The sequence below is a fragment of the Lemur catta genome, chromosome 4 (assembly GCF_020740605.2).
Source record: "Lemur catta isolate mLemCat1 chromosome 4, mLemCat1.pri, whole genome shotgun sequence".
NCBI lineage: Eukaryota > Metazoa > Chordata > Mammalia > Primates > Lemuridae > Lemur > Lemur catta.
This window is the reverse complement of record NC_059131.1, coordinates 54851137-54865641: the sequence shown is the minus strand read 5'-3', so window position 1 is coordinate 54865641 and position 14505 is coordinate 54851137. Positions and strand designations below refer to the sequence as shown.

Sequence of the window (14505 nt, the reverse complement as noted above, 5' to 3'; positions counted from 1 at the left end):
AGACTCCATCTCAAAAAAAAAAAAATCCTGGTTTTGAGAATGTGCTATAGATAGGTAAGATGACACCATTGGGAGAAGCTGGGTGACAGATACACGGGAACTCTGTGCTATTTTTATAACTTCTTGTGAGTCTATATTGTTTCAAAATAAAAAGTTGACAACAACAACAAAAACATACCATAAAGCTGGAATAATGTGTTGTCACAGAAATGGACAAATCCATTAGTCGAAAAAAATACAATAGTGTTTCCCCAAAGTGCTCCTGAATTCCACTTGTAGTGTATAAGCTGATTTTAAATGGTACATAAATAAACATTTGTCATTTCAAAAGTTATGTACTTATTATAATGTTTACTAGAAAAAAATTTAAACCCATGATTTTACATGCTTAGGATGAGGCTAAAGTGGGTATTTAATTTTAAAATGCATTGTGCTAAAATATTAAGTAAAATGAAATATAATATAACAGAAATGAAGATGGTATGCAAATGACTGAATATTGAGACACAATGGAATGAAGAGTACACTATTAGACACATGTATGTATAGTGATAGGGTTTATGATAAAGGGGCATTCTAGATTGGAAAAGATTGGTCTAGGTAAGTAGTGACCATAAATTATTTGTTTGGAATAAAGTTAAATTTCTTTCTCACACCATAAATAACAATACATTTCAAATGGATTAAAGAGCAAATCCTAGATGGTAAAAGGATAAAGGCATTACAAGAAAACATAGAAGGATATTTTTAGAATCCTAGGCTTGGGGGGAACTTTCTAAGCAAGATACTAAATTGGAGGCTGCGAAAGAAACACAAAGGATGTATTTGACTATATTAAAGCTAAAAACTTGTATGACAAAAGCACCAAAATCAAGGTAAAGTACAAGAAAGGTTTGAAGAAAATACTTTTAAAGGAGGCAAAGAATAATATTCAGAATATATAAAATGCAATTATATATAAATAATTTTTAAAAAGGGAAATAGCCTAATAAAAAATGGTGAAGTATTTGATCTGGGTCATTCACAGAAAAAGACATCCAAATGGCCAATAAACATATAAAAAGATGAGCACAGCTTCACAGTAATCAGGATAAGGCAAGTTCAAGCAACGATGGAAAGCCCATTATCTCCCGTAAGATTGGAAAGGCATTATTAGGTGATTGGAAAGCAATGACACAGACAGGGAAATCCATACTTCCATACATTGATAGTAGAACCATAAATGATTACAACCTTTTAAATCTGCTTACAGACGCACATAACTTTTGCTCCAGTGATTTTATTTTAGTAAGTATTTGTGATAGAGAAACAGACTCGTGTGCTCCAAAGTATATGTAACAACAATGTTTGTTGAAGCACTGCTCAAAATATTGAAAATTTGAAAGCATCTTCAATGTTCCCCACAAAGGAAATGGCTGAAGAAATTATGGTACATTTATACTATAAAATGCCATGTAGCAATTAAAAAGAAATGAGCCAATATCTATATGAACTGACATTAAGTTCATAAAAGTAAGTTATAGAATAACAGGTGTGGTATTGTCCCATTTATGTAAGTAAAAACAACCATATATATTCAACCATCCAACATATGTTTAATATGAAGCTATGTGCCAAATACTATTCTAGGGTCTAGAAATACAGAAATGAGCAAAATAGAAAAGGTGCTTTTCCTATAGACCTAGTACTGGGGAGGGAGACAGATAACTTAAAAAGACGTAAGGTAATGATGAGTGCTGGGAAGACCATAAAACAAGAAAAGGGGATATTACTGTCCCTCCCCTAAATAAACAAAACCAAATAACCACTGTGTGCATGTGTGTGTGTTGCTACACCCCTTTCTCCCTACTGTGATGATCCTGGACATAGGACTTTAGGGATGTGTTGCGAGAAGCATGTCACTTCATTTCCGATCTAGCACCAGGTAGTCCCTCTGCACAACAATCTGTTAAGATACAGACTTTTAAGTGTGCAAAATCCTTCCTGCCCCAACCTACAAATATAATGTGATTACTATAAAATTTCCTTATGAAAAATTTGTTCCCCAATTCACTAGAAAAATTGAAAATGGAAGAATAGCTAAGAAAAAATGTTAAAGAATGAGGAGTGAACACTTGTATTACAGACAGGTTATTAAAGACATGGCTTTTGGACAATTAGTTCATTATTTGGAATAAAATAATTTGTCTCGCACTGCATGCAAAAATAAACAGAAGATAGATTAAAAATTTAAATGTAAAAAAGAAAGCTCTAAAAATTGAAGAAAAACACAGAATAATTTTTTTAAATAAAATAAATGACAGATTTGAGTACCTAAAAATCAAAGCTTCCACAGGGTGAAAGAAGTCAGTTAAAAGAAAATGAGAGACTAGGAGAAAATATTCATAATGCATAATAGCATCCTACTGTCTGGTGTACAGATAGCCTCTGTAGAACAGTGAGTAAAGTCAAGCAGTCCAGTGGGAAACTGAACAAATTATTCAGACAAGAAGAAATACAAGTGGCTAATAAACTCAAGCTCAGAGGAAATCAGGGAAATGAAAGTTAGAATAGCAATGAGATAACTTTTGGGGGGGAGGTGCCATATTTTATCTATCTATCTGTCTATCTATCAAAACTGTGCTGGCAAAATTGTGCTGGCAGAGGTGAGTGGAATTAGGGTCTCTCAAGCTGTGTTATTAAGAATATAAACTGATACAATATAAATTTTTTGCAGGACAATTTCATAATGCCTAGCTAAATTAAAAATGCATAGCCCCTTTGCCGCAGAATTTTTATAGAGATTTCTATCCCAGAGAAATACTGGCATACTTGATATAGAGAGACCCATTGTTTATAGGATAGTCCCTAAAGGGTGGGTGGGAGGAGAAGAAGCTGGATGTTTAACCAACAGGAAAATGGTTGATGAAGTCACAGTATAGTCATGTCATGTCTTTTGGCTACTATGTAGACTAACAAAAATGAGGTTCCATCTCCATGTACCAACCTGGATGAATGTTCATTATACTGATAAGTGAAAACAGCAAGTGTGTATGAATCCATTTTTATAAAAAACCAAAAAGTAACACTAAACTCTGGGTGTCTATGTGTTTGTACCCATATTAGGAACAAGTCTGGCAGGATAAGCACCTCATTCTCCTGTTGCCTCTGGGAGTAGAAACTGTGAAGAAAGATTCCTCCCATCTTTGTGCATTTCTTTATTATTTGTTTGCTGTAAAGATGAGATAATAAATTTTTTTCATAACAAAAAATTTTAATACATATAAATATATAACATTTCAAACATTGAATGGAGATTTCTCTAATCAGGTGCTAAAATCTAGAAGCCGAAAAGAAAACAACCATTAGATGTAATTACAGTTTAAATTTCAGTTCAGAAAACAAAAATCTCACAAGCAAAATTTAAAAAAAAGAAAACGAACTGAGGGATGTTTGCAACACATGTCACAGAAAAAGGGCTCATTTCCTTAGTATATAAATAGCACTTACAACTGTAAGAAAACAATAAGCCATCCAATAGAGAAACTGCTAAATATATGAATAAGTAATTCACAGAAGAGAAAATTAAAATGAAGAATAAATATATGAAAACATGCTTAATCTCACCAGTAATTAAAAATGCTAATAAAAGTAAGTTTTTCTCAATTGAAAAAATTTTGCTCTAAAATATTGAATATATCCTTGGTTGGGAGGTTGTGGAGAAATTGCACATTTATATATGATTTCTGGGAGTATTAATTAGTATAACATTTTGGCATAAAATTTGGAAATACTCATCATAACTTTAAGTGTATCTACTTCGATTTTAAAAATTTACTTCTAGGAATTTATCCTGTAACTGTACTCATACCATGTACATGTAAAATGATCCTTATTTTAAACATATACAAAATTATAGAGAATAATATAATGAGCTCAGATGTAACTATCCCTCAACTTCAACTATCATTAACTCAGGAACAATCTTATTTCTTCTATGCTGCCATAATTTTTAGCAAATCTGAGACATCATATTATTTTACCCATAAATATTTCAATATGTAGCTCTAAAAAAAAAGACACTCCTTTAAAAAACTTACCAAATGTTAATACTATTAGCACAACAAAAAATTGGCAATGATTCCTGAATATAATAAAATATCTCACCTGTTTTTCCATTTTTCAAATTCTCAAATAAATGATTTTTTTCTTTTTTTAGACATAGGGTCTTGCTCTGTCAGCCAGGCTGGAGTGCAGTGCCAGGATCATAGCTCACTGCAGCCTCAAACTCCTGTGCTCAAGTAATCCTCCTGTCTCAGCCTCCTGAGTAGCTGGGACTGCAAGTGCCACCACACTTGGCTAATTTTTCTTATCTTTTGTAGACACATTGTCTCACTATGTTGACCAGACTGTTCTCAAATTGCTGGCCCCAAGTGATCTTCCCTCCTCAGCCTCCCAAAGTGCTGGGACTATAGGAGTGAACCACCATGCCCAGGCCATAAATGAGATTTTAAAAAATCATTTGTTCAAATTAGGATACATAGAGCTTCACTAAAGCATTGTTTGTAAAAGTGAAAAAGTTGAATCAACCTATTTGCATAATGGAATCCTATGCAGTTGTTAAAAAGAATCAGGCAGTTCTAGAAAGATTTCTACAAATGTTTAAGTGAAAAACGCAGTTGCAAAAAAATTCCACTTTTGTGATATATAACTTACATATTTATGTTTTCCAATTAGTAGGTGAATTTTGGGAGGTAAATCTTGGGAGTGGAAGTGTATTAGGTAGGATAAATGGGGATCTTTCTACTTTTACATGACATAGCAAAACAGCATGAATTGCTTTCATAATTTAAAAGATATTTTGGCGAGGCCTGATGGCTCATGCCAGTAATCCCAGCACTTTAAGAGGCTGAGGCAGGAGGATCACTTGAGGCCAGGAGTTTGAGACCAGCCTGAGCAACATAGCAAACCCTGGTCTCTACAAAAAATAACAAAATTAGCTGGGCATGGTGTCATGCACCTGTAGTCCCAGCTACTTGGTAGGCTGAGACCAGAGGATCCCTTGAGCCCAGGAGTTTGAGGTTGCTGTGAGTTATGATGCCACCACTGCACTCTAGCCTGGGCAACAGAGTGAGACCTTGTCTTAAATAAATAAATAAACAAACAAACTTTTTACTCCAGAAAACAAAAGACATCCTAAGCAAAATTAAAAGACAAATTATAAACTAGAAAATTTGCAACATATATTGAAAGCTATGAGTTATTATCTGTAATACATAGTTTTTCTACAAAACAACAAGGAAGGGGATATTTGAAACATCAACTGTTCAAAGGAAATGAATCAGTACATAGAAGAAATACAACTGATCAATAAACATTAAAAAATGATCAACTTCACTACCAATCAAAGAAGCAGAAATTAAAATGCCAATGAGGTACTTTTTATCACTGACAGAAGTGAAAAAATACATAATGGCCAGTGTGGGGAGAGAACAAAGGTGGGGATATAAATTACTAAACTTTTTCCGTTGAATAATTTAACAATATCTATCCACACATGAAGTGTGAACTGTGCCGGCAAGATTTGGAGAAATAAGTACTTTCAGGCATTGCTGATGGGAGTATGAATTGCTACCATCTCAGGGAGGGTAATTTGGCATTATCTTCCAAATTTCAAACACAGATACCATGTGACCCAGTAACCCACTTTTAGAAACTTCTCTGACAGATGTACCTACTTATGTGGAAATGACGAAGGAACAAATTTATTTACTGCACCAGTAGCAACAGATAAGAAAAAACTAAATGTCCACCAAGGGGGCACCAGTTATGTAACATACATTAAGGTCCATCTAGTTAATATAAATGAAATACTATGCATTTATGAAAAACAAAAAGTTCTTTACATTCCAAGATATGTTGGAAGAAAAAAATAATAGAGCTGCACTGACTTGCATAAGCATAAACATTATCTGGCAGGACATATTAGAAAGTGATTAAAGGCTGCCTGTGAACCAGGTGGGAATTGGGAGAGGTTTTTCATTGTATACTTTTAAAAAAGAGCGGTCTGTAATCCCAGCTATGTAGAAGTTAGAGTCCAGTCTGGGCAACAAAGAGAGATGCCATCTGTTGATGGGGGGGGGGAGACATTCTGATGAATTAATTTCCTATTTTACAATTAAGTGAAAAAAAGTTACAATTGTGTGTGTAAATCTTTTGAAGCAGCAATTACACTGCTAGAAATTTATCTCACAGAAACCCTCAAAGACCCTTGCCTTGGGAGTTTACTTCACGGTATTTATATTAAGGAAAAACAACCCCAACCTACCTCCAGAGGCAAGAGGAAGGAGGCTTCCCCCAACCAAAGGAACACTCACTCTACAGTTAAGGGACAGTATGCAGTGGTTCAGCTGAAAAGATGATCACTGCAGATTAAATTTTTTAAAAAGATAAATTGCAAAACAGCCTATGTAATGTGAGTATGCTTTTATTTTTATGTTTGTATAGGAGCTCGGAAAAATCGCCTGGAGGGACATACCGGAACTGGTAACCGGGACCATTTCTGAGAGCCTTCCCCCGCTCCCAGGGTAAGTGCGCGCGCGTGTTTTCCTTTTGTTTTCTTTTTTAACGAGTGCGTATTACTTTTTTGAATTAAATCCTCTGCCTGTCTGCATTGTAAATGTGGCCCTTTGGGGTCTTCTGTCCCGCCCTGGCTCCCCACAACTCCAGGGATGGGACCGCCGGAGGGAGCGGGGAGCCTCTGAAAGTCAATGCTTCCAGTAAAATACTGAAGAAACCGCGGCTTCAATTGCCCCCCTCCCCCTGTTATTTTTAGCTCCAGCCGCAGGCTGGAGGCGTGTGAGTTGGGAGGGGCAGGGGTGCAGATTTATCGAGTTATTTCTGTCTACCCGCTGGCTGGCTTTGCGGTGGAACCTCGCGCCCAACAGCCTCAGAAAGCCGGGAGACTTACTCTTGACCTTGCGAGCGGCCCTGCGCTTCCTACGACCTCCTGCTCCAGCCCGGGCCTCTAAGCGGCCTTCCCTGCCCTGGCTAGCCAGCTACCAGTAAAAAACAAACAACAACAAAAAAAAAAAAATGAGGTTTTTCAGGTTTTGTATTTCAGCGATTCCCAAAATTGCGGATTGCACAAACGAAATTCCAAAAATATGATGTTTTCAACTGTATATTTTAATAACGATTCTATGTTCTGCCATCATCACCGCTTCACATAAGGACATTGTAACGTCAAAAAATGAATTAAACTCAGAACATATGTTCCTCCCGGAGAAGGGCGTTGCTCGCCTCATACCTACGGAAGAACGCGATGTTAACGATTTTTGTGTCATTTCTTTTATTCGAGTGCCTACTATGTGCTAAGAACTTATCTGTGGATATCCTGTGGATTTACCTGGCGCAGTGGTCACTTCCTACGTGGTCCCCGCATGGCAATGAGGGAACCAGGCCTCCGGGCACTCGCCTCGCTTGATCCCAGCGCCCAAGTCTCTCCCCCGCTGCCCTTGTTCCCGCTTCGGGTCCGGGTCAGAGTCCGCAGTTGTTCCTGGGAAGCTGCGTGCAGGCAGCCTCAGCCATAATCAGCGTGGAACACAGTAGGTGTGCATGGAAGTTTGCGGAATGAGTCAAAGTGCAAGAAAAGCCAAGGCCATGGGAGAGACGGTTCAGGGCGAAGCCGTAGCCTTTGCAGGCCCCCACTAGGATCTTACAGCGCACCTCTCCCGCCGCCGCACGCAGGCCCGGCTTTCCTGGGGCCGCCCATTCCTCAGCTGTGAAGGCCAGGACCAGGCCTGGAGCCGGCCACTTCTGTCCACAGTGCTGGATGCCACCCGGGGGCATACCAGGCATCCGCCCGCAGCGACAGAACAGAGCCCTGGAGGCCAGAAACCCCAACCACCCTTCCAGATGAAGGTGTGGGGAAGAACCAGGCACCTAGACCACCCTGGGTCCCCGGGATTCGTGTGCAGTCTCGCTTGGCCTCCGTGTCATCTATCAGAGCATCTCAAACTGGTGTACCGAATCCGGAGACGCACAGCCAGGTAACTGGCCACTGGCTCTCCAAAGAGAGTCAGACCAATCGCTATTTTATAGTAAACAAAGAGGAAATAGGCAAAATTCATATGCTCCTCCTCTCCTGCGTTAAAATAGAAATCAAAGAAATTTAGCGAGCAAGAGGGAGCTTGGGGCCAGAGAAGTCACTGGGGAAATGGCGTCCAGGCCAACGTGACGCATAGACGCGCTCTCTCCCTACAGGTGGTGCGCAAAGACTTGAGTCCGGTGTGGCGACTGGCCCCAGGATGCATGCCGCTGCCATCTCCTCCCTTTCCCGCAGCCCCAGGTACCCACCCACTGTCAGGATTTGATCTTCTTGCCCCGTGGAGTCACCCCGGGGCTACCTGCGAGTCCATCCCTGAGGATGTGTGTGTATGAGGGGGATGAGGTGGCAGTTCACGGGCTCCTGGGTCCACGTGGCCACACTGGGGCCAGAAACAGCCTGAGAAGGGAAGGGGAGCCGTCTAACCCTCCCGCACGGCTCCCTGATAATGAAAACTGGGCGTAGAAGACACAATAAGACAACACGGGGTTGCTGGTCTGCTTCTGTGAGGCGGGTGCGTGGTGCTGGGGACGGGTATATAAACGGAAAAGACAAAAGACCCAAACGAGAGGGCCCCACATACACTGGCGATGGGAATGTGTGTCTCCTGCCCAAAACAAGGGAAAAGGAAAAATATAACATGAAATACCAAGCAAACCCAAGAAAATAAAAAAAAAAGAAACCTAATATCCTCCACAGACCCTAAAACTAAAAAATAATAAAAACAAATATCAAAATCCCAAAGTGTGGTTTCCTGCCTGAGCCATTTAAACCTCTCCGCCTCTGCCTGGGGGTGCTGGGCTATCCGTTCTATTAACAGGGTCAGATATTGAGAGTAAGGCGCCGCTGTCCTTGTTAAACGCCTGCCCGGCAGGGCCAGGCCTGCGGCCCTGACCGAGTCTCCCCGAGGCTGCTGGAAATCCAAGTAGAAAGCGAGGGAACGCCGGCGGCGATGAGCCCAGATTCGGCTGCTGGAGGGGACGTCTGTCGCCGCAGTGAGCTCCCAGCCAGAGCCCCGGAAGCCGCGGCCCACTGTGTGGCTTCTCCGGACGCCTCTGGGGAGCGAGACCACGCCAGGTGCATGCCATTGTGCTTGCGTACGTGTTTGGACGTGCGTGTTTCTGGATCGCGGGTCTCGGCTGCCCGCGCATTCTCCGAGGGCCCAGACCCCACGCAGGTCCAGCCCCACGCCCGCGGCGGGAATTGCCCAGATGGAGCCAGAGCCCTGCCCTTCTCTTCTCGCGTCCCCTCACGGCCCCCAGCCGTCAGCGCATCCAGCAAGCTCCCAGGTGAAAGCGTTTTCACTGGTGAGGGGAGGTGGGTGCAGGGAGTCACTCCTCCAAGAGCTCCCGCAGTTCTCCTGCCCTCCCGCTCCCAAGCACAGGGGTGCGGTGGGTACATCTCGAACGGGGTTTTGAGACCCGCACGGGCGGCGCCCAGCCCCGAGAGGCCGCTTTGGGTGGCAGGGAAGGGAGCCGCGCATTGTCTGTAAAAGTTGCTGGATCGGGTGACTCTGACGGACAGACATTCCAGGCTCTATCAATATTGTTGAATTCGCGTCCCGACTAATTTGGGAAACACGTAGTCACGTCTATGTGGAGGTGCGAGCGTGGATTTCGTGGAGAGTGTTGGGTTCGGGTTGTCCACCTCTTTTGTCTGCCGTGATCCCGGCTCCACCGAAAAGGCCATTGCATGGCCACTGCACTGTGCTTAGAGGCGGCCTGTTCCTTCGGTTGCCTCCAGCCCGTGGTTGGCGCGCCCTTTCCAAACACAGAACAAAAGAGTTCCCCTATCCCCACCCCTCACTGGCCAAGGGCCTGTGCTAGCGGAAGTGTGGGGCGGCCTTCTCCGAGTTATGGTTGGGTGGAAGCCTTGCTGTATCGGCGACTAGGTGTGCCGGCTGCCTCTTGTGGGATTGTGAGTCCACGCCTGTCATCTCTGTAGCTGTTTGTGCCGGTGTGTGAAGTGAAGTAGCCTTCGTTTTGAGGGTATGCAGCATGTTGACCTCCCTGGCTCCCTACCCTGTATTCACAGAGGCAGCCAGAAGCCTGAGCCCTTGGCTGAGGAAGGGTCCCACCAAGGAGATTGGGGAGGGCCACACTGTGGTCTGCACGGTGGTGCCAGTTTTCTTTTTCCATCAGTGGGTGTTCACCTTCCAACACAGCCCAGCCCCTAGGCCCAGAGCCAGGAGGAAGGGGGTAAGGGTGAGTTGGGAGAGGCCTCTGCCAACCAAGGTCCACTGCTCCTCCTGCCAAAAGTGGTTTGTGAGTCACCTCAGAGCTACCCACTTCCTTTCTTCCTTCAACAAATATTTATGGAGATCCTGTTGGGTTGTTTGCAATTTTACAGACATCATCTCTGATCCTTAGCAAGCGCTTCAGGTAAGGCCTATGGGTCCCTTAGTACAGACAAGGAAACAGAGACAAAGAAACTGGTTCAGGTTTAAAAGGCTATAGGGCTATTATTCTAAACCAACTTTGCTTAACTCTGAAGCCCAAGCTCTCCCCTCAGTCCCCTATGTCAAAGGACTCCCTCAACAGATCTGCTCCCCTGGGGTAGGCCCTCTGTTGGGTAGCAGAGAATGAAAAGGAGGCAGAAAGGACACAGAGGTGGGGCAGTTTCTCAGAAAGGCCTCACTCCAACATCAACACAGGGCTGTAAGGGGAAATGCCTCCGTTCCACGTTTTAGTGACTTCCTTCCAAGGTACTTTGGGAGGATGTGTTCTCAGAGGTCAAGGGCAAAATGTGCTAAGGGCCTCTGGGAGGAGGGACATTCATTCTGGGCCCAAGGCACACTTCACAGGACTTTCTTTCACCAGTGCCAAACTTGTTTCATTGATCAGAGCCTCTGGCCTGAGCCATGGTGGGGCTGCAAGTGACGCAGGTGACTTAGCTAGGAGAGATTAGTGGTAAATGATGTCCTGAGCATTTCAGGCCTGTAATAACCTCTTCATCATTAAATAGGGAAGGGCAGAGGGATTTGCAAGGGTGCCCCATTTGCCTTTTATTTCTTTTAGGCGCATAAATATATCCCCTGTGCTTTATATCTAATATTTCTATTATGTTTTTACAAATGTAATGAGATTGGGGTGTGTGTGTATACATTTATAAAAGTACACCCCTTAAAGATGCACACAGGCTGCCCTGGAGAGAGTGGGAGTCCATCTCTGCTTGGCTGTGGATTGCTCCTGGCTTGGGTGGCCCCACCTCACAGGGTGGCTCCTGCTTTCTATGCGTTTACACCAGGGGGCCATTTAATTGACATCTGTACACAAAATTTATTTGTTCTACATACAAGGTTAGTGGAGTGGAGGGGGCGGTAGGTGAGCACGGAACTCACAATTGCCCTGGTAGAAGGAAATGCCCACCTACAGGTGGAGTGTGAGATGATGAGTGTCACAGGCAGGACTTTTGAGGTCTTACTCTGGGAGTGTGTGGGCACAGGGGACGGATTTCACTGTCTCTGGAAACCTTACATGTTTCCTTAAGGAAACCAAGCTGGCTGCTTACCCTTCTCACCTAGGACAACCCACAGTCTAAAGAATGAAATCTAATTTAATCCCAGGTGCCCAACAGGTCCACACACCTGCTGGAATTCCTGGTAGTGTAACTGCCTCAGCAGCCAACTATGGGTGGCAGTAAGCCCCTGCAGTCTCAGTGACTACATCTGGTGCCAAAAGTGTTTCCCAAAGCTAGGGTCCCTGTGTCTGTGTTCAAGACAGTCATCGCTTTCATACTGGGCTGTCTCCATGGTCTGCTCTAGCCATGTCCGCATACCCAGAACCACCCACATCCAGCCGCTGCAGGGAGGTTGTGCCCAAGCCGCCCAAGTTGTCCCAGTCGGCTTATGGGTAGCCGAGTCAGATCAGACAGATTCGGGATCCCCGCGCTGGAGCTACCAAGAGCTGGTTCCCTTTCCCCAGTCGCAGGCTGAAGAAATCAGCTCTGGCCCGCCGCCTCCAGAGGCCCCGCGGCTCTCCGGACAGGCGCTAGTGAAGAAGAGGCTGGGAAGAGGCAGCGAAAGGAAGACGGGGGAGGGAGCGGAAGAAGGAGCTGGGGCGAGCCGTTACCGCCAGTAGCCTCTTCTGGCTCTGGGTCTCCGGGTGCGGGGACTTCGGGATGGCAGGGGCGACGGACTTCGGGCCCTGGCCTGGGGTTGACCTGAAGGCAAGACCCCAGAGTTCCCTTTCTCCTCCCATCTTGCCGGGCGAGGATCAAGTGAAAGCTGAGCCCTCTGCTTGGCGTGAGGCTGATGTTGGGGGCCTGGGGAGCCTCGGCCTCGGGGCAAGGAGGCCAGGCACAGCTGGGTAGTCCGGCGCAGTCCAGATCCAGAGGACTTGCAGGGAGAGGGTGCTGGGAAGGTGCGTTTGGCGGAGAAAGATGGCCGGGAAAGAGAGCAGGGCGAGGGGTGAGGGAGAAAGGGGAGAACGCGAAAGGCCAGGCCGCGGGAAGGCGGCGCCGAGAGCCGGCTGGGCCCAGGCGCCGCGAGGAAGTGGACACCGAGAGGGTGAAGCACAAGCGGGTGAGCGCCGCACACGCCACCCTCCGCGTCCCTTGCCCTCTTCCGGGAGCAACCCGTACGAGTCCGGATTACTGGCGATGGGAAACAAGGCTGGGCAGGAGGCGGGGAAGCACCCTGGTGGCCAAGCAGAGCCCGGCCCTTTTCCTCACTCAGTTGCCGACGTTGGTCCCTTCACGTCCTGTCCCCGAGGAGCGCGCGTGACGTTCTCCGAACTTGCCCTGAGGGTCGCGGGGCGGCGACCCGGTTCTCAGCATCCCACACCCCCAGTTCTGCTCCCGCCACAGTAGGCGGCCTGGGTGGGCCTAGGGTGAGGGGACGAGCCCGAGAGGCTGAGAAATGCAAGGCGGAGAAACCCGGACCTCTTCGGTCCCATTCGCTGCTTTGTCCCCTGCACTCAGCTCAATATCCAGCACACAATAGACGCTCAAAATAATATTTGCTGAATGAATGAATGATGAATGGATGAATATATGAATTGGGAGCATGGAGGATGCAGGAAGGTCGGAGGCCTCCGGTATGGATGGGGTGGGGGTCCAGGGGATCAGGGCCACGGGCTGTCGCCTTACCTCGCACCAGGATGCGGCGGCAGTGGTCCGCCTCGCCCAGCCCGGGATGCCCGTCGCTGTCCGCGCCGCTCTCCCTGGAGCCCGCGGGGCTGGAGGCCAAGGTCCGGGTAACCTCCGTTGGGCTGCGGCCACCCCCATCAACTCGCAAGTCCTCCGCTCCGCCGCGGTCCCCGCCGCGCCCACCGCCGCCACCAGACTCCGCCCGGCGCGCGGGGCCGCGGTCGCGCTCGGCGCCCCCATCGCCCATGCCTACCGCCACTGCCGCCTTCCCGACCGCCCAGCCAGCCCAGGCTGGCCAAGCGCGCGGCTCCCCGCCCCTCGCGGACCCCGCCGGACTCCTCCTCCTCCGGCCCGGCCCCCGCCCGGCTGCTCCTCCCCTCCCTGCTGATTGGGCGGGAGCCAGAGTTCCAGTACTCCCGGCGGCGCGGGGGCTCTGCGCCAGGGGGAGAGGGGCGGAAGAGGGGGAGCGGTGGCCCCACTCCATCCCTAGTCTAGCTCTGCTCTGAGCCTGGCCGAGGGAGACCGGGGCGGCTCTGGGGCACTGAGGAACGCCTACACCCTCTCCTAAAGTTTATTAACCTCTCCTCCCCACCGTCATTTTCCTAGCCTACTCATTCATCTCCCCACTCCCTTCGTCCCCAGGGAAGCGCAGCCTCCAGCAGGATCAATAACCAAAAGTGCGCAAGGAAGGCGATCACGGCGAGATCTAGCAGAGAACAAGGTTGGCCTTGCTCTCGGGCGCTTGGCGGGGCGGGGTGGGGTGGCTAGAAGCTGGGGCACAGTGAGCCAGCCCCCAGATTCATGCCCATACCCAAACTCATGAACACAGACCGGAGGCCCCTCCTGGCCCTCCTGGGAGAGCAAGGCCGGGTGTGGGTAAATGAGCCTAGGAGAGTGAGGCACGGAGACTGACTCACCCGCATTCCCGGGTGGCGGAGGGGAGGGGGAGAAAACAGACGGGCAGAGTGCGAGTCCAGGAGCCGAGACGGTCGAGAATGAGGCTGAGACCTCGGTAGGCAGCAAACTGCTGTGTCCCCAGCAGCTCTGACGCTGGCACAGTGAACTGCATCACGAAACAGGTATAGAAGGTAATAGGGATTCTCTTGTGTTTCCCTCCGCTGAGCTTCTCCCGCGCTTGTTCCTCCTCTCCAGGTCCGTCTTCTCTAGACTGAGGACAGACAAAGGGAGGAGGTGAGTGCGGCTGGAAGTGAAGCAGGATCAGCCTGGGAGGAGCTGAGCAGGTGGGGTCCCTGGGCATAGCGCCGGGCCCTCTGGCGTCTGGGATGTCCAGCATTTTCTGGAGAGGCCAGCCCTTGCCCGAGTCTGGTGTC

General features: G+C 47.2%; 1 protein-coding gene across 1 annotated transcript in view; it reads right to left on the bottom strand.

The window, feature by feature from the left end:
- VAX2 (ventral anterior homeobox 2) overlaps nucleotides 1–13467 on the bottom strand; it is a 29109-nt gene extending 15642 nt beyond the window's left edge. The window contains exon 1 of the mRNA XM_045548886.1: nucleotides 13175–13467. Coding sequence (XP_045404842.1) covers nucleotides 13175–13421 — 247 coding nt within the window. The 5' untranslated portion in view covers nucleotides 13422–13467. The remainder of the gene's footprint in view (nucleotides 1–13174) is intronic.
- Nucleotides 13468–14505: the final 1038 nt, after the last annotated feature.